This window comes from Salarias fasciatus, chromosome 7, assembly GCF_902148845.1.
Source record: "Salarias fasciatus chromosome 7, fSalaFa1.1, whole genome shotgun sequence".
Classification (NCBI taxonomy): Eukaryota; Metazoa; Chordata; class Actinopteri; order Blenniiformes; family Blenniidae; genus Salarias; species Salarias fasciatus.
Genome location: NC_043751.1, coordinates 17,457,217 through 17,480,907, shown reverse-complemented (window position 1 = coordinate 17,480,907; position 23,691 = coordinate 17,457,217). Strand labels below are relative to the sequence as shown.

The following is a 23,691-nucleotide window of genomic DNA, read 5'->3' as shown; positions in this document are numbered from 1 at the left end:
TTTACCATCGCTGAAAAGTGACAGTGAGTCTGCCAGAGGGAGACGCAGGAGGGAAATGTGATCCGACGGTGTGTGACACACTAGACTTGTGTGAAAAGTCTTCTGTAACACTGAAATACTAGTTGTTGATACTTAAGTTGGTGCGTATAACTGATTGTGTGTCATGGATCAATATACACATTAGGGCCTGTAGCAAATGAAAATTGTATTATTGAAGAGAAAACTGATTACACAATTGATATAAATTGGGTATATTCCTGCTATGTATGCAAAGCTCTTTTCTGACTGTATTTTCTTTGTCTCAGTTTCTGAAATACATCTTTAGGGGCTTCATTGTGTATGCAGAATTTTACTGATTGCCAGGATATTGGAACCCAACAAGCATAATTTTTACATGTTCATATTGATTGATTACATCTTTCTCTCAGTCTGAACACAAAATGAATCACCAGAAACATTATTGAATTATTTATTTGCAAAAGTGAAAAGAAAAAGTAGATTACCTGAGATTATGAACCTTTCTGTGTATACAGTAAGACATTGCACAGTGCAGAAATTTGATACAGAAAAATATAGCTCTTTTGATAGTAAATAATACTGTAAAATAATACAAAGACTGTGGGAAATACCTCATGAATTTGCTTTTCAAAATATGTGGCAAAAGCATCAACTTTCAAATAGAATTTAAATGACAAACCTCTGTTTAGTATAAATATTCAGTGCTTTGGATACCACTATTTATACAAATAGAAAAATGCACATTGTAGTCGTCAGTTTATAGAATCCACAGGTTCATCTGAACACGTTTGCATAATGATGTTTGAATTACAGTAACAGTACAGAATCTGACACAGTGTGTGTGTGTACGTGTGTGTAGCGACTGTTTGCAAACCAGTGGTTGAAACATCTTTAGGATTTGTCGTGAATGATTTTGGGGCACTTTTCCGGCTGTATGCAGTAGTTGTTGTGCAGAACCAGACCAGCGGGACACTGGCAGCCGGGGACACAGGGCTTAAAGCAGTGACTCTCAATCACCCCGAGGGGCACGTCGACGTTGAAGCAGGTTACGGGACAGGGGGGGCCGCACTCGTCGAACACAAAGCCCCTCTCCACCGGACAGCCCACAGCTGTGGAAGACAGGAGCGAGAAACACAGAAACACTCAAAACACTGACCTCTCAGGATTCAAGCATGAGGTTATTGAATCTGACTTTACCAATCCTCTAATTTGGCAGCTATTGTTGCCAGAATGGCAAACACAAGGCGATCGATTGGTTGCAATGCACGACCTCACAACTAGAGGCCAGTAAATCCTCCACAACCTATATTTACTGTACGTTAAGCTCACCGCACAGTGCCGTGCTTCTCCACTGCAGGACGACCCCGGACTCTCGGCACTGGCTGGCGTAGGCCTCCAGAGTGTCGCACAGGCACTCGTCGCTGTTGGCCCCGCAGGCGCACTGGTCATACACGCAGGCCGCGTACCACGGCTCGGGCGGCACGACGTGGTGACAGGGCCTGAAGGCAGCGGACTTCAAGACCTTACAGCGAGCGTTGGCCCCCTTCTTGGCCTGGTACCCCGCCTCCTTACAGGGGTTGACGTCCTCACCCGGACGACAGGCCGAGACGGAATGGCTGCCTTCCGTGACCTTGAAAGACGAGCGGCGGTACAGTTTACATGCAATCAAACTACTAACTCATATTGTGTTCGGTCTCTTATGTGCATCGTCTTCACCCTCCAGCTGTTTCCAAACTCAGACTCTGACGAGCTGATCCGCCCGCTCGGCATCCGCAGGTCATCCTGGCGGTAGTTGTTGAAGTTTCCACAGAGACCGCAGGTTTGGTCCTTGTAGGAGCCTGGAACGCTCACCTCCAGGTGGGAGCGAAGACCCCACAGCACCTGGAGATGGCCCAAGATTGTTACCAAATCCAGCCAAACCACAATGACTTCAAGACGCCAAAAGGAATACCACACCTTCAGTCCGATGTTGGTGTTGAGTAAAATGGTGTTGGTTTGACGCTCTATGTAGATAAACGGCTCTTTGAGGAACGGCAAAGCCACGACTTCACTGTTCACCTGAGGAGTATGAACAGGGTTGTTGACGAGTGACTGTTTAAAAGAATTTGTATTTTTTTTTTTTTTTTTTTTTTTTAATGCACAAACCTTCACAACCCAGTCCTGAAGGAGCTGCACAGTGACATCCCCCAATAACACGGTCACCTCTTTAGTCCAGGACACACCTTTACGGCCACGGTCATCATTTGTCACGTGAACGCTGCCCGAAGAAAGAGGAATTGTTTCCTTCACAAAACTTATAACACCTGTTAGTTTGTGACACTGAATGGACTGTAAGCGTATACATGTTTTTCTTCAGGTGTTGTGATGTGTCCTGGCTGCCCTGTGTCCAATAATATGTTGGTGAAATAATATATCGAAAAGATGGATGGAGGCATGGATGTAGGCGTTTGAGCCTAAATTAATTTTGACGTTTTCTGGTAACTTTGGGGAAAGTATTTTTAGAAAGAAAGTCTAACTAAGTACATTCTATCAACTTTTAAGAGAAACAAAACAACAGTCAGAACATTATTAGAGAACATGTCTAATGTCGTATGGTACTTATTTGTGTACGCTACAGGGATCCTCTCACCTGAAGTCTCCACCATCACAGTCCTGTGTGAGAACATAGGTGCACGTTCCCTGGAAGTGCAGCATCCGGCCATCGAAGGTGCGGTAATGAGGGTCGCCGAAGGCAATGCAGGTCGCCGGACGAGGAATGCAATGAGGACAGCACAAACCTGGGACGACTGCAGGCATCTCATCCTGACAGCCAGGACACGGACACACACACACACACACACACACACACACACACACACACACACACACACACACACACACACACACACACACACACACGATAACTATGATAAATTCCAGAAACACAGTGAAAGCTGAGACGATGTGAAAGTTAGCCCAGAGGGACAAACCGCTGAGAGATGTTGGACATTTGCCTTTTGGTGGGAGGAATGGGATCGCACAATGAGGAATCATGGGAATATTTCACAGTATGATGAAGCCAATGAGTCCATATGCATGTATGTGTGTGTGTGTGTGTGTGTGTGTGTGTGTGTGTGTGTGTGTGTGTGTGTGTGTGTGTGTGTGTGTGTGTGTTTGTGTGTTTCTGTGTGTGTGTGTGTGTGTGCGTGTGTGTGTGTGTGTGTGGGTTTGGTATACTGACTGTTGCACAGGTGAGGCGAGGGCAACGCTCACTGTGACAGTGAACATCTCCAGACACACATGTACAGCTGGTACACTGATCCACCGCCCACTGCTCATTAGAGTGATACTGGGTGCCCTGGTACAAACACGACGCCCCTGAATCTGCGCACACACACACACAAGGCAAAAATAAGTCTGGTGGACTTCAAAGAAACAAATCCATATATATAATAAACTGTAAATATATAATCCATGAATATGCTCATGTTAAAGCGGTGAAACTGCTGTTATCATGATGAGGGGCATTTTCTCAGCTGGCTTTCCTTTAATTCCTGGACTTTATAAGACATTTGTTGTATTGCAGCCCTGCTTATGTCTCATAATCTTGTCTGAATCTCTTTGGTTTTTCCTCTTTCCACAGCTTTGTGACAGATTATGTGCAATCTTGCATTTTTCCTAAATATTCATTTATTTCCTTTTTTTTTTTTAAACAAAAAAAAAAATCAGATTTTCTTGCTATCTTGCTGATATGTTTGACAACTTCCTCAATTCAATAACTCAATGACAAACGAAAGTAAGCACTAAGCAATCCCGTTTCTGGGACATTGACCTTGTGTATATGGCCTCTGCATGCAAAACCCTCTTTTGAAAACAAGAGTTATTCTCTGTGCATCAATCTACTTGCGTGAACATGTAATTTAGCATGCTTGGTCAGTCAGGCCTTTGCCTCTCAGCGGACATACCTTGACATTCATGGCAGCATTTCCCAGGAATCTTCACTTTTTTTTCACCTGGCAGGCAAACTATAGGTGGACACTCTTCAATGCTGCACTCCACCGAGCCCAGCTGAGGATGCACACAGGCAGAATGTATTACTTCAGATGGCAGAATAGATACACAACCTGATAATAAATACATACCGGTACTTGAAGAAAAATAAAAAAAAGAGACAGTGGCGAAGGGCATCCTCCAATCCACCACACATTTTGAACATTAGGCTCCAAAACAAGAGCAATCTCCATAAATGAAGGACAAGTATTTCCAGCCAACTCACGATGCAGGTACATTTAACACAGTCATCATCGCTGTCCGTCCAGCTGCTGCCATTAGTCACACGTTTGTTTTGTCCCTCGAGGACACAATCTGCAACAAGCAGTCGAGTTATGACTTGTTTTGATCCCAGTAGATGACGGCAGTAAGTTTTGGCCATTGATAAGATTCAAACTCACCTTTACACACAGGGCAGCATAGGTCTGGAGAGTTGAACTGTTCACTGTAGGGGCAGTTCAGTGGTGGGCAGGTCTGGTGTAAGCAGGTCCAGGTCAGATCCTGTGAGGAAGACAGACGCAGAATCCCAAAGAGTAGATCAAGCAAAGATAAAAGATTTGGATTTGAAATATACATGATCTTTATTATCATTCAAGAAATGTTTCAAGTAGCAGAATTCTTCAGACATTGCTCGATGTTGAAATGTCACTGATCATAGAAGAAAGGCTCAGTGCTGTTTTACCTTACAATGACAGGTAAAACAGGGATCGTCTGTTGCCAGCACCTCGTTGCCGATCCGTGCGTCAGTACAGTTAGTGAGAGGCTCTAAACAATCACAGACCAAACAGAATCAAACAGTGAGAGTGTTGATATAATACAGGGTGTAAACAGGAAACTGCTACTGACGAGCGCAGACAGGACAGCAGGAGTCCGGTCCAGAAAACAAGATGTGGTTCTTGGGACAGTCGACAAGACTTGGACACTGCTTTTGGTAACAGCGAAGGTGTTGCTCCCCATCTGGCGTCACCTGAAATGCATGAAGGTTTCATTGCAACTGATACTTCACTGTCATTCATCATTCATGTTCCTGTAAGTACTGGAGCAGGCCGTGCTTCGTCTCCAAGAGCCGTTTTGTAACACTGCTGCTTAACGCAGTTGAAGTAGTCACTTATTCAGTGAGAAGTCGTCATCTCCCATCATTAATTATCACTCATGTTGAATGTACAGCTGCTTTTTGTTGTCATACCTCACATGTGCAGATCTGACAGGGGTCATTGGCTGGATGGAAACTCTCCCCTGGTCCATACACTTTGCCGTCAAATATACAGTCTGATCAGAAAACAAAACAACACAAGTTTAACAATTACTAATAAGAAAGTATTGAAACATGATTAAAATTAAATTTATATTATCTTGAATGAACTACAGTAAAAGTTATGTGAACTTGCTGACCGGCACACATCGGGCAGCACTCCCCCGGCACGGTGATGTGGTTGACACATGGAGACAGACACTGCACCTCAGAACACGTGGTCACTCCGTTCACACACATGCAGGTCATGCAGGGAGTGGAGTCTGCAAACCAGCTGCTGCCGTCTGGATACTCCTCCCCTCCATACATGCAACCTGAGAGTCAAAACTTTAGTCGAATAAGCTTTTTATACTTCCAAGATTGTAATCCTCTTATGGCTCGATTAACTGGATTCATGCTGATTTTGTGGCCGTAAAAATTTCCATAAAGTGTAAGGAGTGGGAGTTTATATGCTTTTTTCCAGAGATATCAACTTCAACATCTGGTAGTTATTAAATATTATTGTGTGTGCGTGTGTGTGTGAGAGGGTCCTGAGAGGTTCATGTTCAAATATGTGACATGCTGCTCAAACTGTGTGCGCAGTCGAGAAGTCTTGGATGGCACTACATGACTTGATATATGGGAGGAAACCTTCGGAGTGATGTCTCTGTTTGCCAGATCATGCCCGCAGCCACAGAATAAACTAAATAACGCTCAGTGGATTTTATGCACCTCGACAGCGGGGACAGCAGGTTGCTGGATCCGTCACCTGATGCACACAGGTCAGCTTGGGACACTGAGGAGATGAACACTTCACCTCACCTGTCTGTAAGTGCAGGATTCATTGTTAAGACCGTTAAAAGGGTAAATGGAGATTCATAAATAAGATTCACAATAATCCGACCTGGCAGATGCAGGTAGAGCACGGGTTTGATTTCTGTGCCCACGTCTGCCCGTCTCTGAACTCCTGACCCTCCACCATACACTCTGAGACTACAGAGAAGAGACAAATGAAAGCATCAACAGAACATTTTTGAGACAAGAGGTCTCAGAAAAAATGTAAATATGTGTGTGGACCTGACTTGTTATTCATCCAGACATATGAAAGGGGTACCTGGACACTCGGGACAGCACTGTCCTGGCTTGACAACGGGGTGAAGGCAGTTTGCTGCTGGGCAAACGACGGGCGTGCAGGTCACGGTGCCTCTGACACAGGTGCAGCGCTGGCAGGGGCTGGATGAGGGCGTGAAGGTTTGACCGTGAGCGTGGACAACGCCCTCAAACTGACAGGAGTCACAGATCGGACAGCAGTGGTCTGAAGGAACAGGGTGAGCACACTGCACCGGACACTGTCTCCTCTGACAGCTCACGTCTCCATTCTGACGGTGACATAAGACCAGTTAAATAAACACTGAGAGTGTGTGTGTATGTGTGTGTTTTTTCTTCTAGACATCTATCGGACTGACCACACAGGAGCATGTTGAGCAGGGGTCGGAGGGTGATATGAAGGTAGAGCCAGGCTGGTGCTGTTCACCCTGGTATGAACAGATGCCGGTGCAGACGGGGCAGCACTCTCCGGGAGGGATCACCGGATGCCGACAGGAAACACTCGGACAAGGTTTGTGTGCACACACTACACCGCCATTCTACATCCAAACACAAAAACATACCATTTTCAGTTTTACTTTTGCTTTAATAGTGCATACACTTTAATGCATGTGTGTGTCAGTACCAAACAGGAGCAGAGCTGGCAGTGGTCTTCAGGGTGCGGAAATCGTTCTCCGTTGAAACATTCCCGTCTTTCAAAGTTACACCCGTCACACACTTTGCATGAACATCCATCCCAAGACGGATGTTGGCACGATACGTCAGGGCATGTTCTGGACGTGCACACCATCTCTCCTCTCTACAGGGGAGAGAAAAACGGGAGGCGTACCGTAGCTGTGAAGGTGCAGCGGTCTTAACCGATGCATTTCCTCCACTTACCGAACACGTGCAGTCCTGACAGCCTTTGTCTCCTCCTCGGACTGTCTGGCCCTCAGCGTACGTCACTCCTTCAAAGTGACAACCTAAACACACAACCAAGCATCAGCTACTCGCTTGCTTTGCACGACCTGAGCGGCGGTTTCATGCGGGCTGAATACCGTCACAGCTGGGACAGCCACACTGGTCAGTGACCGGGTGAGGACAGCGGACTCGCGGACATGGTCTCCTCAAGCATCGCACTGAGCCGCTCTGCAACAGAAGAGTGTGTGAGGAGATCAAATAGCAAGAACAAGTGTGTGAGTGTGTGTGTGTTGATGCTACCTGGCAGACACAATCAGAACAAGGGTTTCTTGGGTCAGCGACGGACTGTCCGTTATGGAGAACTGCATTGTTATAAAAGCAGCCTAACAGGGAGAAACAAATTCATGATTTATCTTTTTTTTAGTCATGGAGACAAATATTAAAAGTGAAGAATGTGAGCACATTCACACACAGTTAAAGTTTGACCAGACATACGTTCACATTCCCCGCAGCATTGTCCGGGTGGCCTGTAAGGGTGACTGCAGTCCATCTGACAGGCCGTCATGGCGCAGACCACCTCCCCCCCGCGGCAGTAGCACAAGGCGCAGGGGTCGTCGTCGCTACGGAACTCGCTGCCCTCAGGATATTCTTTACCGTGATACATGCAGCCTGCAAGCAGAACTCGATTAGGTATGAATGTGCCGGTCTAACGGGGTTCAGGGTTGGTGGTTTCTGCAGAGCCGTGCTGCCGTCACTCACCCTCACAGGACATGCAGCACTGCCTTTGGACGGGGTGTTTACAGTTGGCAGGTGGACAGCGTTTTCTCTCACACCGCACGGAGCCTTCACGGCACGCACACACAGAACACCGGTCCGATGCGTCCTCCCATGCCTCTCCGTTTGCTCGATGTCGACCTTCATACAGGCAGGCTACAAAAGAGAGGTGTAGATTTTCTATAATACATACATTTCTCTGGATTGAGTGACAAAACAAAGATATAGATGTAAAAAAATACTCATGCAGAAACAAGAGAGGTCAAGCAAACTCCACGAAGAAAGGCTCCATCAGCCAACAGATTCAAACTACTTCTTATCTCAAGTGGCAGTGCAAACCACTGCACCAACAAGCCACATTTGAGAATAGATACTGTACAGATACTGTATCTCCAAACTGGATTATGCCAAGTTGTAGCCTTCAAATCTATGAACTTTTACCATCACAGGTCTGGCAGCACTCTTGTGTAACGGGGTGAGAGCATGAAGCGAAGGGGCAGGGCTTGCGCTGACACTGAACTGCCTCGTTGTGGCAGTTGCACACTCGGCAGTTGTCCGTGGGATGCTGGAAACGCTCCATGTGTCTGTAGGATCTTTCTTCATACAAGCAGCCTGACGGAGGAGCTGCAGGATCGGCCATGAAAACTATCATCAGTGCACTTCACAATACAGCAGGTTAGTAGCAGAGAGTTTGTAGGGTTGCAGAGAAATGAAAAAAAAAAATCACCAGATGATGTTACAATATTGTGAGCAGTGAGTGAAATCTTAAAGCTCAACATTTGCACAAAAAAATAAAATGTCAAATTACTGAAGGTAATTATTTCCCAACACTGTCTTATCTGAATTTCTTTGCAGGTTCTTTTGTTATCATCTAAAAATATTCATTCCTGGGTAGTTTGCATCTGTCTTTGCTGCACATCCTTACCTGGACACTGGGGGCAGCACTCTCCCGGCACAGAGACAGGGTTGGGACATGATAATGGAGGACACCTCCTCATCAGACACTGCACATTCCCATTCTGCAAACACATATGTAAACCAAAATCTGCTTGAAGACAACAAACACAAACTGTATTAAGATTTGATTTTTCTCTATAATCCATACCAAGCAGGAGCAAGCTCTGCATGGATCCGTGGGATGAGGAAACTCTTCTCCGTTATTGTACTCCCTTCCAGCGTAGCTGCAGCCTTATGAGCAGAAAAATATTGTAAAATAAACACTTTAATCTGTGAGATGAATTAATGTTTCTCACAGGAAATTTGTACTGTCTTACCGTTGCAGTTGTTGGGGCAACATGTTCCAGGTCGAGGAGCATTGCATTGAGGTTTAGGACACTGGCTTCTGTGGCAGTCAATCGTCCCGCTATTACAGTTACACTCCTCACACGCATTTGTAGGATTTTGAAATTTCTCGCCGTCCCTGTACACGTTGGTGTCATACGAGCATTCTGCGAAAACAAGCCATCTTCACTTCTCTGACAAAAAAAAAAAAATCCCCCCAAGATACGTAATAGAACAATGCCATATTGGACATGAGTCTGGATGTGGGTACCTGGGCATTTAGGGCAGCACTCTCCAGGTGCTGTGTAGGCACCAGCGCAGGACAGTGGAGTACAAGGCCGCCTCTCACATGAAACGGTGCCATGCTGCGGAAAAGCAAGGAAAACAGAAAAAGATATATTTTGGACCTAAAGAATCTGGAGCTTTGTAAACCAGTCATATGACAACATCAGTTCTCTATGTGACAGGAAGCTAATTTAAATATAGTGGAACTGATGTTTTTCATGCATCTTTGTTTGCAGGTGAGTTGGATGTTTTGTTAGTGAGCAGAGATCGACACTCACCAGGCAAGTGCACGATTGACAGGGCTGGTCAGGGCTTGTGAACGTCTGTCCATTGCTGTAGATGCGATTGTTATAAGTGCAGCTGTCACATGTCGCGCAACAAGAATCTGTAAAAACGGAAAGAGACGGTGTGAAAATTACACATCAGTTCTCTCATACGGTCGCAGCCACAGGGTCTTACCACGGTTCCTTGTGGGATGCTGACATTCGTTGGCGGGGCAGCGGATGCGAGAGCAGCCAATCTCCCCGTCTACACAGGAACACCTGGAACAGGTGTCTTCACTTTGCCACGATGCGCCCTCTTCGTACTGCACTCCATTTGATAAGCACCCTATAGAGGAAGGCAGTCATACAGGATGCTCATTGTGTTTACTGATTTTGTAAAGACATAAAATAAAAAGGAAATCATTGTAAATCAATTCAATGTTCCTGAATTCATGTGTGTGTTGTGTGCATGTCTGTATCTACCTCTACAGGTTGGACAACACTGATGTGGATCTCTGATAGGGTTGGAACACTGAACAGGTGGACACTTCTCCTCATGGCATATCACGTTCCCGGCCTAAAATTGAGGAAAACAAGAAGAAAACAGAATAATGATTTGATCGTGTTGTGGAAATTATGCATTGTGGAGACTTGATTGATTGATTGATTGAATAGTTAATAGTTCAAGGGTATTTTTATATCTCCCACTTTGAATATTTCACTTCACCACAGCATTGAGTGAAGGGTTTTTTTTTTGTGTGACTTTTGTGAAGTGTTGGGTCACATTCATGTTGTGTCTCTATGAGGGAAAACAATGCATTGGGATTTTAACATATTAAATGGGGAGAAATGATGCATCGAAAAAGCTTATGCAAACAAAAGAAACTAATAATCAAAACTTACTTCATGCAACCACCCTTAAAATCCATATATTACCCTGTTTATCCATTTTTTATAAAATACTTTGAATACAAACTTGCCTTGCAGATGCACTGCAGGCAGGGCCCGCTCCCACCAGGGATGAATGTTTTTCCATCAGCATAGACTCGTCTGTCATACTCACATTCTGCAGGAGCAAACATGAACCTGTTCCTATTTTTGCTTGAATTTGGGGAAAAATACAAAAGTGCATGGAAAATGTCATTTTTTGCATCTACCATTGCATGTGGGGCAGCACTCTCCTTCACGCTTGGCTGGGTGACTGCATGCTGGTGCCGGACATGACGAAGCCATCCGATCACAGGAAACTTCACCTTCCTAGCAGGAAATTTGTTCATACTGTCAGACGGAAACTTAAAACGTATTAATCTATAAAATAATATTCATCACAATGTGCACTGAGGCTCGTTAATAAAAGTATATCACGTTTACATATAACAGTTCAGTGAGTGTTCAGAGATTTTGCATCACTGGGTCATTAAAGTTCGACCAACATATTATAATTGCAGTTAGAATACTTCAGAGGCAACTCTCATTTGCCTAAATAAACTCACAGCACATTGGCAGTGGACACAAGGGTCTGTCCTGGATGAGAACTTCTGTCCATTCAGGTACACTTGGGACTGATATTCACAGCGATCACATCTAAGGGTCACCAACATTAAATTGCACTTATTTTCAAATTAAATAGATTTAAAATCAACCAACTTAACATTAAAAAATCATTCCAATGTGACACAGGCCTAATATTAATGTCAAGGATGTAAGGCAGGTTTCTTACCTCGGACAACACTCTCCAGGATGATGCACAGGGTTGCGGCACTGCAGGGCCGGACAGCGGACGGCTGAGCACGCCACATTTCCATTCTGGGAGAGAAAGATCACAACTCAGATCAATCTGCTAAATACATGAACCACATTTCACAACTGCTGGACATACCACACACTGACACTGCTGGCAGCGGTCTCCGGTAGGAATGGCCGCTCCATTGGGGTAGTTTCGTCCATTGTGAGTACAGTCTAAAAGACACACACAGGCAAAGACTGTCTCTTCACTCTGCTGAACACACCAACACATATTGGGGGAAAAAAAAACAAACAAGAAACCCACCTTGACAGACTGGACAGCAGGTGTTGGGTGGAGGAGGAGCAGGATTTTCACAGGGAGTGTTGCACTGCTCCCTCCTACATTGAACATTGCCTTCCTGTTGACGGGAGACAAATGCCACTTGAAATAAAGACAAAGATCATTTGGATAAGTGTGAAGATATCTGACTGATCAAACTCACCGAGCAGTAGCAGATGTCACAGGGATTGTCTGCTGACCTCCACTGGGCTCCATCAGCATACCGGACTCCTCGGTGGGTGCAGTCTGCAAGCCAAATGCTTCAGATTACTGACATTTTCTGGTGCTTCCAGGTGTTGTTAGTGGTTAAGTGCAAACGGAATATGAGGAGAACATTGGTCCACTAAATTCAACAGAATTCTGACACCTTTACTTTTACAGTGTTGGTGGGACAATGGCTTATATCACAGATATTGCTCTGTAGAGTTTCTTTTATCCTTACCTCTGCAGTTTTTGGGTGGCGATGGCTTGGGATTGCAGTCATTGGGTGGCGGTGGGGGAGCAGGAGGGCAGAAATTGGGTGGCGGTGTTGGCTTGGGTGGCGGTGGGGGATTGGGAGGGCAGAAATTGGGTGGCTGTGGTGGCTTGGGTGGCGGTGGTGGATTGGGAGGGCAGAAATTGGGTGGCGGTGTTGGCTTGGGTGGCGGTGGGGGATTGGGAGGGCAGAAATTGGGTGGCTGTGGTGGCTTGGGTGGCAGTGGGGGGGCGGGAGGGCAGAAATTGGGTGGCGGTGTTGGCTTGGGTGGCGGTGGTGGATTGGGAGGGCAGAAATTGGGTGTCTGTGGTGGCTTGGGTGGCGGTGGGGGAGCGGGAGGGCAGATATTGGGTGGCTGTGGTGGCTTGGGTGGTGGTGTTGACTTGGGAGGGCAGTCGTCAGGTGGGGGTGGCCTGGGAGGGCAATCTCTTGGAGGGGAAGGCTGAGGAGGGCAATCCCTGTTACAGTCCTATTACCAGTGAAATCAATACATTCTCTTTGGCAGCGTGTCAATGACTTACTCTGTTTCGTGTCTCTTCGGCTGGTGTGTACGACACATTATAAACCCTCCCGTCTGGTTCAAATTCTGAGGATGAGACAAAATCTTTAGTTCACACTGAGTTTTCAGGCTCTGGGGGTGTATTGACATTTTAACTCAACTGAGTGTTTACAGATATGTAAAGGAGAGACGAGGAATGTGGAAATCTGCCGGTCACTCCCTTTGCCCTGTTTGTCTCCACAGGTTTTCTTCACCTTTTGAGTAAGTCACCGGGGAACATCTGGCTCTGCTCTCCTTCCAGTAATAACAGAACCGCGTGGCTCTGATGTAATGTATACACGTGTGCTTTCAGGCACACATTTTATGGATTGTAAGCACGACCAGAAGTGTTTTCAGGCTTCCAGACGTGAAATACCATCAAAGTCAGGTTGTAGAAGTCCATTACGACTGAAAGAAACTTACTACAGGAGAGGGAGGGTGGACAGGAAGGAGAATATTCTACAAACAAGATAACATCACAACCATGACAATTTCTCTAATTTTGCGGCTGAATGAGTACTTTGAATTAAAAAATGTGCAGCACAGTTCAGGCCATATTTTTCAGAGAAAAATCCTTCATTGATTTTCATCACAAGTATTTAAGATGACCATCAAGTATTACTTTTACTCAGAACATAATTATCCTAATGACAGCTCTGAAAAGTACAGAAACAATGTGTTTGTTTGTGCGCGGAGGCATTAATCACAGAGTGAGAGCGAGCCTAGTGAGGCTGCCTACTGTGCCAGCAGTCAACCGGCATTTCCTCCAGCAAGCCGAGCGTGAGCAAGATCAAAGTGTGAGGGAGTGTGAGCCTGAGTGTGTCAACTCGGTGCCATTGGAATCTTTTGGCCTACATGCAGAAGCAATTAGGGGAAAGATAGATGAAATAGTTGAGATAATGACAGAGAGAATCATCAAGGGGGTGAGAGGAAGGACATTGGGCTATTTAGGAATGTCCATGGCAAAAATACACACAATAGTGAGGAATGCATGAAGGTCACATCACTTTGTGGGAGTTGGAGAGACCGAGAGACATGAATCCTCACTGAGGCCTATCCAGCATCAAGTACAGTCCCACCGAATTGTTTCATCAGACAGTGACAGGTGCATTTACACAATTATCAGAAGTGCTTCAACGATAGCAACAGAAGAAACAAAGTTTTATAGTAAATGCATAGATGCAAAAAATGCAAAACCACCATTTATAAATCAACTGCTTGTATTATTTTCCCTCTCTGCCTTTATGATCTCCAAATAAATGATATACTACACTGAAAAATATTTTCCGACTCTAGCTGTACGTTTGTTGCTGTGGCCGGAGCGCACTTAACATATTGGAAGAACCTTTCCTCTGAATGCAAGGTAATTTTGAAAATAAGACAGATATTAGAGTGGACATAATTCAGGGGTGTACAGGTTTTAACATTAAGAGGTGCATACAAATACACTCAACCTAATCAAAAGTTGCACTGTTGACCCTTTAACCATCATTGTTTGGATACCTCTGACCTAAAACCAAAAACCATAGATCTGAGGGGAATGCTGAAACAAATCAAAACTGATGTTATGCCTTTACAGATCCATCATTTACACACATATTTGAGCATATAATGTTTTGGTTTTCATTGCTTTGATTCATTCAATAATTAATGATTAATTGTACTGACTTGATGCGTAAATGTTAAAGGCATCTGAATATCAAGTGGACAGTATAGAGCAATTTTTTTATGCAGATTCAGGTGGGTTTCAATGGATAAACCGGCTTTGTGGAAAAATCTGATGAAATCTAGAGTAAATCTTAAATTTTCCATTTAATTTGCTGCAGCCATCATTTTTAGCTGTTATTTTTTACTTTGAAATGTTTTGTTTATGTCAGCTCACACAAAATGTGCAAATACAATCGTAAAAACACGTTAATTTCAGTTCTCTTCCTTCTTCTTCGACATGTTCCTCGTTCCTTTTTTTTTCTCAGCAGTCTGGATTTTTTGCTACCAGTCGTGGCATATCAGGTGGTTTCCAGTAGCCGGATCACGCCACTCTATGAAACAGGAACCGCAATTGTGCATGTGGCAGACAGCCTGTGGGTAACCATGGCAACGGGCGTCACGGCAGAGGTCGGGGCAGGTGAAAGGTGCAGAGCCGAGGGGACAGCCGCTGTACCAGTGAAGCTTGAAGCAAAACCTAAGAAGAGCGTTTCAAAGAAAAGCGGAGCATAGCTGTGAATGAAATGCTAACTGGTGTGACAATTCATTGTTTTACCACACACGGCGTGGCTAATGTTGAGGTAGCCCTCCAAAGCCAGTTAATGCATAAGTAAGTAATACAGCCATTAAGCAATGCATTTGCCAGAAAACTGACTTGGCGAATAATCCCATGTGAGAATGGACTGTGGACCTGTTTGATACTTGCTAAGCTGAGCTTCGAACTGGCGTTGCAAGGCTTTAGTCCATTCATTCTTGTGGTGAAGATACCTGTGATCTGGTGTGACCGGAAGCCATATCCTGCTCTTATTTTGAGTCTCTGTCTTGACCATGTTATCAGTTTCTGGTCCTGCCCAGTTCTGATCTGGTTGGCAGTCTCGAGCAAAAGTCATCCAGTCCCATGTGGCCCAGTGTCGGGGCAAAGAGGTGATGGGAGGACAGGTACGGGTGATGTGGGCCAAAATGTCATCACTGGAGGACAATAACTGTTGCTGCACGTGGAAGTAGATGCGAAGGTAGTGCGGTCCATTGAAAAACCAATTACAACCGTCTTTATCATAACCATCTGTTTGAAATCCAAATGCGTCAAACCCACTGTGATCCAAGCCAAGAGGGTCAAACCCATAAATGTTATAGCCATTGTCTCTAAATATCTCTGATATCACTTTGTCTTTGTGGGTCTTTGCATCACTATATTCTTCATCATGCTCTTTCATCCACTTTTTCTCAGCTACAGTATCCCTGTGCACGCCAAACCAAGAGACATTTGAACGGTTGAAGCCATAGCGGTTGAAACCTGACATGTCGTATCCTTCCCTGTCAATGGAGTCCAGGTTGAAGCCGTCCTTTGAGAAGCCCCACCTGTCCCAGCCGCTTCGGTCGTACCCGTCACGATCATACCCATATTGGTCGAAATGAGCACCACTGTGGGACGCTGACTTGTTGATGCTGTGTTCCTGAAATTTCGGATTACTTTGAGGGTGCGTCTGAAAAGACGTAATATTGCAAGGCGCACCAATGGTTATGGGCACATAGACAATGCAGCTTTGCTGCTGGGAGAAAATCACGTCATCAGAGTGAATATCAAAAGGCTTCATCGTCACATGCAACTGACGAGCAGCTTGGTGATGACTTGACGTTTCCCTTTTTGATGCAAGTTGATGCTTTTCTTGCCACTGCTCCCACAGCTTGTCCATGAATGCAATGTGTGACAGGTATAAAGGGTCATAAGCAGCCAGAGGAGAAGCCATGTGGCCTCCGACCCAGAGCCTGAACAACCCAGAAAAGGTTTGCAGCGACTGGGAGAACACCTGGAAATCTGCCTGGTTTATGGTCTTATGCAGGGTCACCGCATCTGGCAGCCACACCTAAAGGGAGCAGCAGATAGAAATTGTTAAGACAGATGTAGTACGGAAGAGCCGTAGTCAGTCAAAGAAGTGCAAAGCTAGATGACAAACCGAAGAGTTGAAACTTCGCCTCAGACAAGGCTTCCAGTAAAAATGGGGAGTGGAGCCCTGGAAGGGGTGATGTGGCACACAGCCTGTCTCTGGTTCACCGTCTCCCCCAAACAGTCCAGCCTGCCACGCTGCTGACGACTGCATTGACCCAGAGTCCACTGTCCATTCAAAATATGGAACAGCCATTCTACAGGACGACACTGATTGCAGTTCATGCTCCACTAATCGTAGAAAGTAGCGGTGCCAGGGGAGGAAGAACGCGTGGTGTCCAGCCTGAGGGGAGAACTCGGCTCGCAGGAGTGCAAATCCCTTCCAAACAGCTAAATTCATAGAGAAAAAAAAAAAACCCATAATAATTTCGTTAAAAACAAACAGATATTTGTGTTTTAATTATAAGAATATTACATTCACAATCTCATAACCTTACCTGACCGGGCATAGAGTTTCCTGATTGCCCGTTGATACAGCCGCCTCTCTCTCAGAGTGAGATCGCGAATCTCCTTACGGTGGATGAGGTGTCTGCACACGCAGTCGACTTTGCCGCTTTGTGTGCACGTGCAGTCCTCACAGCCCTGTCCGTCACTTTGACTGGATCTCCACAGTTTAAGCTGAGAGAAGCAACCGCAGCCTCCGCCACCACCACAGCCCACATCAGAGCACCTCGCTCCAGGAGAGAAGCTCACCACCTGTGTTTGTTCAGGCTGCTGATTCGCCAAAGCTTGACACTGCGTGTGAGTCAGGTAGTCACACGTATAAGTAAAATCCAGATCAGTGGTGCAGTTTGTTTGTTTTGGGCTTTCTTTCAAATCTTGAAGCTCTCGATGAGGTAACCCAGCATCGCTGTACCAAACTTCATCCTCCATTATGAGGTTGTCATCGCCCAGCAGAGTCCTGTTCACGGATGTGATGTTGTATTCATACTGACTGTAATGCCTTGGCTCACTGGGATGCCTCTGTCTGGGTTTGCGAAGGCAGCACGCCCCCAACATGCACTGATTCCTACAGGCATTGAAGGAGGGGAAACTACCGCTGCTGTTTCCCGTGCAGTCACGAAAGTTCTCACAGAGCCCAGACGTAGGATTAAAGGCCCATCGGAGGTGAAACGACTGCGCTCCTTCACAGGTGTTCTCTGGTTTGGACACTGAACAACTCTGAAAGTAAGAAGGGGGAACACAGGCCCTCTTACCCAGCCTTAGAGCCCACTGCGATACCCGCAACCAGTCTGACAAGTGACTAAACTACGACGGGCGCTGCTATTGGGCTCACCCAATGAAGCAGACCAGGAAATGCTTTATAGCTGTGCAAACAAAACTACCAGGCAATGACATGAGTGAGCTAACTAACTGACTACAACAGCCACATCAAACCAACAGTTTGACTTTGTGAGAAATACAAACATTTCTCATTTTGTCCAGTGCTGAATAAAATGATTGATGCTACAATCAAGTCAAGTCTGTTAAAAGAAAAGCAGGCAAGACATATAAAGAAATGAATCCTGACAAACTCCTGCTCAATGATATGGCTTTTTGAAAACATATTTCCCACAATGCCAAAATGTTGATTTATCATTGACATTACTACTGATATGAAGTCTTTACTAACACAGCAAAGGAAAGGCAAATGCAAATGACTGGTACGAAAATGTTCTAATGCAGAAATTTCCAAAGTGTGGTATAGTTTTTGTTTGAATGTTGAACTCCCTGAAGATTTTCTCAAAAATATTATTGTGAATGACTGTTAAAATCCATATGCAATAAAAAGCTTAAAACCTCTAGTGCCAGTTAATGCATTCAATTTAAAATTGAAAATGAATAGTCTGACCCACACTTTGAAAACCACCACTCTGTTCACAAACACCAACAAAGACTACTGCAGTGCAACATTTCATGAAGGGACACTGCACACCTTATTCCTCCTTTGTAACTGTGACCCACCTCAAACATTTGAAAAGCCCTGGAGACCTGCCAGGTAACCAAACACACAATGAGAGCAAGTTCAAAAACCAGTGACAAACTTAAAGAAACTGGCATGAAAACACACAACTCAATAAATCAAGACATTTCAATTTGGCTGATGTGTGCACCTGTCCAGGCGGTGGCATGCATGACAAGCATCGCAAATGTTCAACAGTAGAGGAGACAGATTGCTTTTTACCGAAACGCTGGGAATCTACTGTAGTCCACTACTTCTTAAGAAATACCTGTCTCTGCTCTCTGTGACACACGGGTCCTCTGTGGTTGGAGGGACATGAGCAGTGAAAGCCATCGGGGTCAGAGGTCAAGATGAAACATGTGCTTCCATTTTGACAGGGGTTAGACAGACAAGGGTCTGGAGGAGCGACGCCCATCTGCAAACTAACTACTCAAGACCAGTCGTCTGTATTAAAGAAAGTTTGGAGACAACACCGAGATAAAGACAGACACTGCATGTGTGTGTAAGAGAGACAGAGTAAAAGATGGAGAGAGGCAAGCTGAAAAAAAGACAGATTTGACATGCAGATTAAATTGAATCACCTCCGTTGTTGATGACAGTTCGACATGACACCCTTCCAGATGTGCAGAAACACACAGTGTTGACGTCGGTCTGCCAGCTCTGGCCCTCTTGCAGTTCACGTCCTTCCCATACGCATCGCCCCCTCACACATTCACACCCTTCCAAGTGTTTCACACGTGAGAGCAGGTCTGCATTCTGTCGATTAAAAAACAAACAAACAAACAAATAAATAAAGTTTTTAAAAAGTGATGTTTTTCAAATTTTGAAAGTGCAATTGTCACCTGAGCTTTGAGCATCTCCAGCATCCGAGCCATCTCCTCCAGCCTCCTCTCCAGCTTCCTCATCCTGTCCTCCCTCTGTGCCTGAGCAGCGGGCTTTACCCCTTGAGGATTTCCAGGAGGCCCGAAAACCAAACCTCTGTAGTGCTGATCGCTCTGAACGTCCCGCAGATGATGGCTGGTTCCTTCCTTATTTCTGTGGTTTCTTTGAAGCTTGCTGAATGAAGCATCCTTTCTGTTATCGGTCTGGGAATCTGGGCTACGTGACTCCGTGCCCTGAGATGAAGATAGGGCATCTGAAGACAGAGGAGATACGCAGCTTGATGTCAGGAGATGGCAGTAGGAGATTCCAGAGAAATGTCTGAATATATAAAAACAGCAACTTTGGAGACTAAACAAACATCCTGGAAAATGTTCTTGAAATTAAGGAATACGCTGAGGAATAATAAACAAACTGCTGAGGAGGCTTTCTGCCTGAGGCCCTTCAGATTTAATGCGAGCACGGTGGTCCCTCTACTGAGTCTTAACTCACAGTTGGAATGACAGGATGACCTTGTTGTTATCATGTAACAAGAAATGCAATACATTAAGTAGGTTGAAGAAAGAGGAGAATCATGATGGTTAAATAAACAAAAGAGGAATTATATCCCACTCTCCTGGCAAACTAGAAGGCCCTGCAGGATAATATGATAAATAGATATTTACATGTACAGGCACGCTCCACTCAACATACATGCATTATGTAGCGAGGTAACTTAACCATAACGCAGTTATAGGATATGTTTACAAAGGAAAACGACAAAATCCAGTTTGAGGAAAACATCGTCTCTTTACCTGTCACATTGTCACAAATCCATGGGCGCTGTTGGTAAGCTTTGAGTGAAATTTCAGCTTTCTTCAGGTATCCCTGCATTGAAAAGCACACAGATGTTCAGAACAGTATGATACGCAGAACAGAGCTGAAAAAAAGTTTGGAAATGTGGCTGGTCACCAGGCTAGTGACCAGAGCGAGGAGGAACCGACAGTTTGGTGATTTATTTTATTACACAGCCCAGACATTCAGTTGTGCTGCTCATTCCACTGAAATCACATTTCCCAACTTTTTGGAGGAGTGCATGATTCAGGCTTATTGTATTTAACTTCTATTTAGAATTGCTAATGTACTCCAAGTGTATACGTTTATCTTATTTACTTTAAACAAGTTCAACAATTTTGTTACATTTTAATGTAACAAGTTGAGAAAAGTATAAACTCTTTGAAAGTATCCTTTTTTAAATGTGTTTTAAGGATGAGACGGATTAAAAAAAAAGTCCTCACATTAAATTTGCTGTCTTTCTTTCCTGGCATGCTGGCAAGTGTGATGATAACATCTTGAGGCAGCTCCAGGTTACTCCTGCTTGAGCCTGTTATCGGTACGACTGAAGGTTCTTCACAGTCGACGAAAAATGTCAGTTTATCCGGCTCCAGGCTGACCGCCAGCTGGACCGATTCCTCCCGGGAGAAGGGATTTCTCCTCGGAAACTGAAAGCTGGAGAGGCCCTGAGCTCTTCCTCCAGTCTGGTAGTCGACACGCAGGGTCTTACTGACAGTGGAGGAGACGATCTGCAGGATGGGCGAGGACGCAGACGACAGAGAAAAAAGAGTGGCGTTGGATCCTGACGTCTGGTGGCCAACCACATGCACCCCGATGCCACCCCGAAGGTTGGAGTAGAGAAAGTGGGAATATTCCTGAGGGAGGGTCAAGTGGGGGGCTCGAGGACGTAGTTTATACGCCACGCTGTTGGGGCTTTGCACTCTGGTTACACCGCTTCTCGGATGGGTCATGTTCAGGGCAGCCAGGAGGTCGATCACTGGAAGAGAGAAACAGACACTGTCAAACACATGATGTTATTCAGTGAATCCGAGAGAAATGGGGAACACACCACTAGCTCACTGACCGCAGACCATCCATATTACACTTGATGTGATTTCAAAGTCTCTCTTGTAAATCAGTACAACTTACACTTTTTAAATGTGGCCGATTATGAACAGCTGGAAATTGGCAGATTTGGAATGAGAGTTTTTGTTTTCCACATGAGGCATACATGTTACGAATTCAAAAAATCTATAACCTATATTTATCATGAGATGTCACCCGTCAGGTTGTGCACTGAGTAAAGTGCTTACTTTAAGGAGCATATTTTGATTATCTGCCATTTTTAAGAGTAAAGCAATAAATAATTGACATAAAGCAGTTGCGTGTCTTTGTATTTTGCTTTGCTGAACCCACTCAGCTTCGAAAATTAAGTTTTTCCTCACTGTTGGATGAATGAAATGCATCTTAATTCAACCTGATTTAAAACAAATACAGCCAATATTAAATGTAATGATTTCAAAGAATTCATTAGTGCAACTACCACTCAGCATTAGTTAAAATCTGACTTTTTTTTCTTCAAAATTTATATAAAATGTATATAATTAACATGAGAAAACATATAAATGCAACAGACTTGAATATGACAGATTAACGGAGTGGTGTATTCTCACCATCGTCCTGGTTTGGAGCGGACTGTCCGGACACAGTCAGCGCAAAGAGCCACAGCAGAGTCATCTCCAGCAGAGCCGCCGTCCTGTGCGCGCCGCGCTCCATTCCTCCAGAGGAGGGGGGAAAAAAACAAGCTGGAGAAGAAGAAGAAAAAAAAGAATCCTGATTCCAAACACCTTACACCGAACCCATCGCGAACGCCGTCCTTGAAATCCGGGGTGTTGTACTGAAGGTTTGTCCCGGTCCTCAGCGAGCAGACTTCCCGGGACGCACAAGGGAAACGCGGAACATCTGGATGCTGGCGGGGCGTCACACGCTCACATTCTCCCCCCCCGGGGGCCGTGCACGACACTTTCACTCACTGATCACCGAAAGATTAATTGACAGGATGTCCTCGTTTTCTGATGGAAGACAGAGAGGGCACGCGTGCAAATTTAAAATAAATCATAATTAAGAAAAAAAAAAATCAGGTGTGCAGAGCGCATGAGGTCACTGCCTCCTGTCTGCCCCGCCAGCAACAGGAGATTATCTGTGAGTGAAGTCTTTCTTCCTCTTTTTTCCTTTTTTGTTAAAAAGGAAAAAAAAAAAAAAAAAAAAAAAAAACTTCTCCACCCAGCACTGTTCTGTGGTGTTGATTCCCAAAGACCCTCTTCGTGGTATTCAGATAAAACCTGGTATGGAGACTGGAGGGGAGCCATACTGAACAGGCAAAAGTGTGTGTGTGTGTGTGTGTGTGTGTTCTTGTATTTCTATCCTTGTTGGGGCCAAATGTCCCCACAAGGATAGCAAAACGTGGAACGACGTGCCTTGTGGGGACCTTTTTCCGGTCCTAAGTAGGAGAAACAGTGTTTTCTTGACCATGTTGTTGTTACTGAAAAAAGTAAAAGTGCAAAAACATTTCTTTAGGGTTAGGCTTTGTTGTGGTGTGGGTTAGGGTTAGGGTAAGGGTCAGGGTCAGGGTTAGGGGCTAGACATGAATGGGAGTCAATGGACGGTCCCCACAAGGATAGAAATACAAGACTGTGTGTGTGTGTGTGTGTGTGTGTGTGTGTGTGTGTGTGTACATTGGGGTGGGTGGAAGAGGAGGAGGGGGAGGAGGGGGCGGGGGTAAACACGAGTAGTCATGTTTCACCTCTTTGGAAACAGTCCCAGAGTGCATCCCACTGGGCTCGGTACCCCCACCTTGACTCTTGGCTCTTCCTTCATGTAGTAATCTTTTCTTTCTGCGAGAGCGAACTCACAATCTGAGACACACTTCAAAGAAAGATAGACATGATTTTGGAAAGTATTTTGATGGGATAACATATTTCATGGAGGAGTGGGAGAAGTTGCTGATCTCTCTGTTAGATTTTCCCTCCATGAAGCATGTTATCCATCACGGCAGAGCCGCGTTAAACATTCAAGGATGATCTTAAAGATCTTCCCACCCTCTGGCCACATACCAAGCTAAACCTTGGCCATGACTCATGTCAGCTAGGCTGTAATAATCCCAATTAAGAGTTTTCCCCACAGGACTTCCTCTGTTGGCTCAGGATTTGCTTTTCAACATACACAACATCTCTCTGGAGAGAGCACTGCTGAGCTGGGACCGTCCATTCAAAACCTGTGGGAAATAAAAGAAGTGCTAGTAATGTCAATTCAATGTGAAATCACAAATCATGATTGAATAATTACTGAAGGTTGGAATCAAACCCTGCATCTATGAAGTCGTTGCAAACAGAAGTTTGTAACGTAAATACGTAAGTTGTTTGTCATTGGATAGATGTGCATT

The 23,691-nt window shown here is 45.0% G+C and overlaps 2 protein-coding genes across 2 annotated transcripts; both read right to left on the bottom strand.

Annotated features, from left to right (window-relative positions):
* Positions 1 to 455: 455 nt before the first annotated feature.
* On the bottom strand, positions 456 to 22,384 carry kcp (kielin cysteine rich BMP regulator). The gene is made up of 46 exons (XM_030096740.1): positions 21,923 to 22,384; positions 20,714 to 21,246; positions 20,231 to 20,303; positions 19,400 to 19,692; positions 19,139 to 19,313; positions 12,950 to 13,014; positions 12,396 to 12,870; positions 12,117 to 12,199; positions 11,939 to 12,032; positions 11,768 to 11,847; positions 11,609 to 11,694; positions 11,382 to 11,472; positions 11,046 to 11,145; positions 10,869 to 10,954; positions 10,372 to 10,465; positions 10,085 to 10,234; positions 9,904 to 10,010; positions 9,612 to 9,705; positions 9,334 to 9,507; positions 9,165 to 9,247; positions 8,985 to 9,078; positions 8,501 to 8,683; positions 8,045 to 8,215; positions 7,781 to 7,954; positions 7,586 to 7,668; positions 7,423 to 7,513; positions 7,265 to 7,347; positions 7,011 to 7,184; positions 6,745 to 6,924; positions 6,393 to 6,657; positions 6,183 to 6,271; positions 6,011 to 6,104; positions 5,440 to 5,613; positions 5,234 to 5,316; positions 4,894 to 5,014; positions 4,730 to 4,812; positions 4,449 to 4,548; positions 4,274 to 4,362; positions 3,963 to 4,065; positions 3,239 to 3,381; positions 2,648 to 2,820; positions 2,164 to 2,275; positions 1,975 to 2,076; positions 1,735 to 1,899; positions 1,348 to 1,648; positions 456 to 1,127 (listed from the first exon to the last, which is right to left on the bottom strand). The coding sequence occupies exons 1-46, from the start codon at positions 22,023 to 22,025 to the stop codon at positions 910 to 912; spliced, it is 6,687 nt and encodes a 2,228-aa protein (XP_029952600.1). The 5' UTR covers positions 22,026 to 22,384; the 3' UTR covers positions 456 to 909.
* On the bottom strand, positions 13,022 to 17,641 carry LOC115392201 (uncharacterized). Its single transcript, XM_030096741.1, has 4 exons — positions 17,053 to 17,641; positions 16,626 to 16,945; positions 15,439 to 16,535; positions 13,022 to 15,148 (listed from the first exon to the last, which is right to left on the bottom strand). Exons 1-4 carry the CDS (start codon positions 17,612 to 17,614, stop codon positions 14,956 to 14,958), a joined length of 2,172 nt encoding a protein of 723 aa, XP_029952601.1. The 5' UTR covers positions 17,615 to 17,641; the 3' UTR covers positions 13,022 to 14,955.
* Positions 22,385 to 23,691: the final 1,307 nt, after the last annotated feature.

What these genes read in the sequence shown, in the direction of transcription:
- LOC115392201 (XM_030096741.1), bottom strand. Translation starts at nt 17,614, where the DNA reads ATGTTGGGGGCGTGCTGCCTTCGCAAACCCAGACAGAGGCATCCCAGT. An exon ending in GAAACTCTATGCCCGGTCAG is followed by an intron (nt 16,946 to 17,052) that starts GTAAGGTTATGA and finishes CTATGAATTTAG; the next exon opens with CTGTTTGGAAGGGATTTGCA. An exon ending in CCGGTCACACCAGATCACAG is followed by an intron (nt 15,149 to 15,438) that starts GTATCTTCACCA and finishes CGCTCTTCTTAG; the next exon opens with GTTTTGCTTCAAGCTTCACT.
- kcp (XM_030096740.1), bottom strand. Translation starts at nt 22,025, where the DNA reads ATGGAGCGCGGCGCGCACAGGACGGCGGCTCTGCTGGAGATGACTCTG. An exon ending in GTGTCCACTGCCAATGTGCT is followed by an intron (nt 11,146 to 11,381) that starts GTGAGTTTATTT and finishes ATTTCCTGCTAG; the next exon opens with GAAGGTGAAGTTTCCTGTGA. An exon ending in ATGCTGCCCTGTGTGTAAAG is followed by an intron (nt 4,363 to 4,448) that starts GTGAGTTTGAAT and finishes TGCTTGTTGCAG; the next exon opens with ATTGTGTCCTCGAGGGACAA.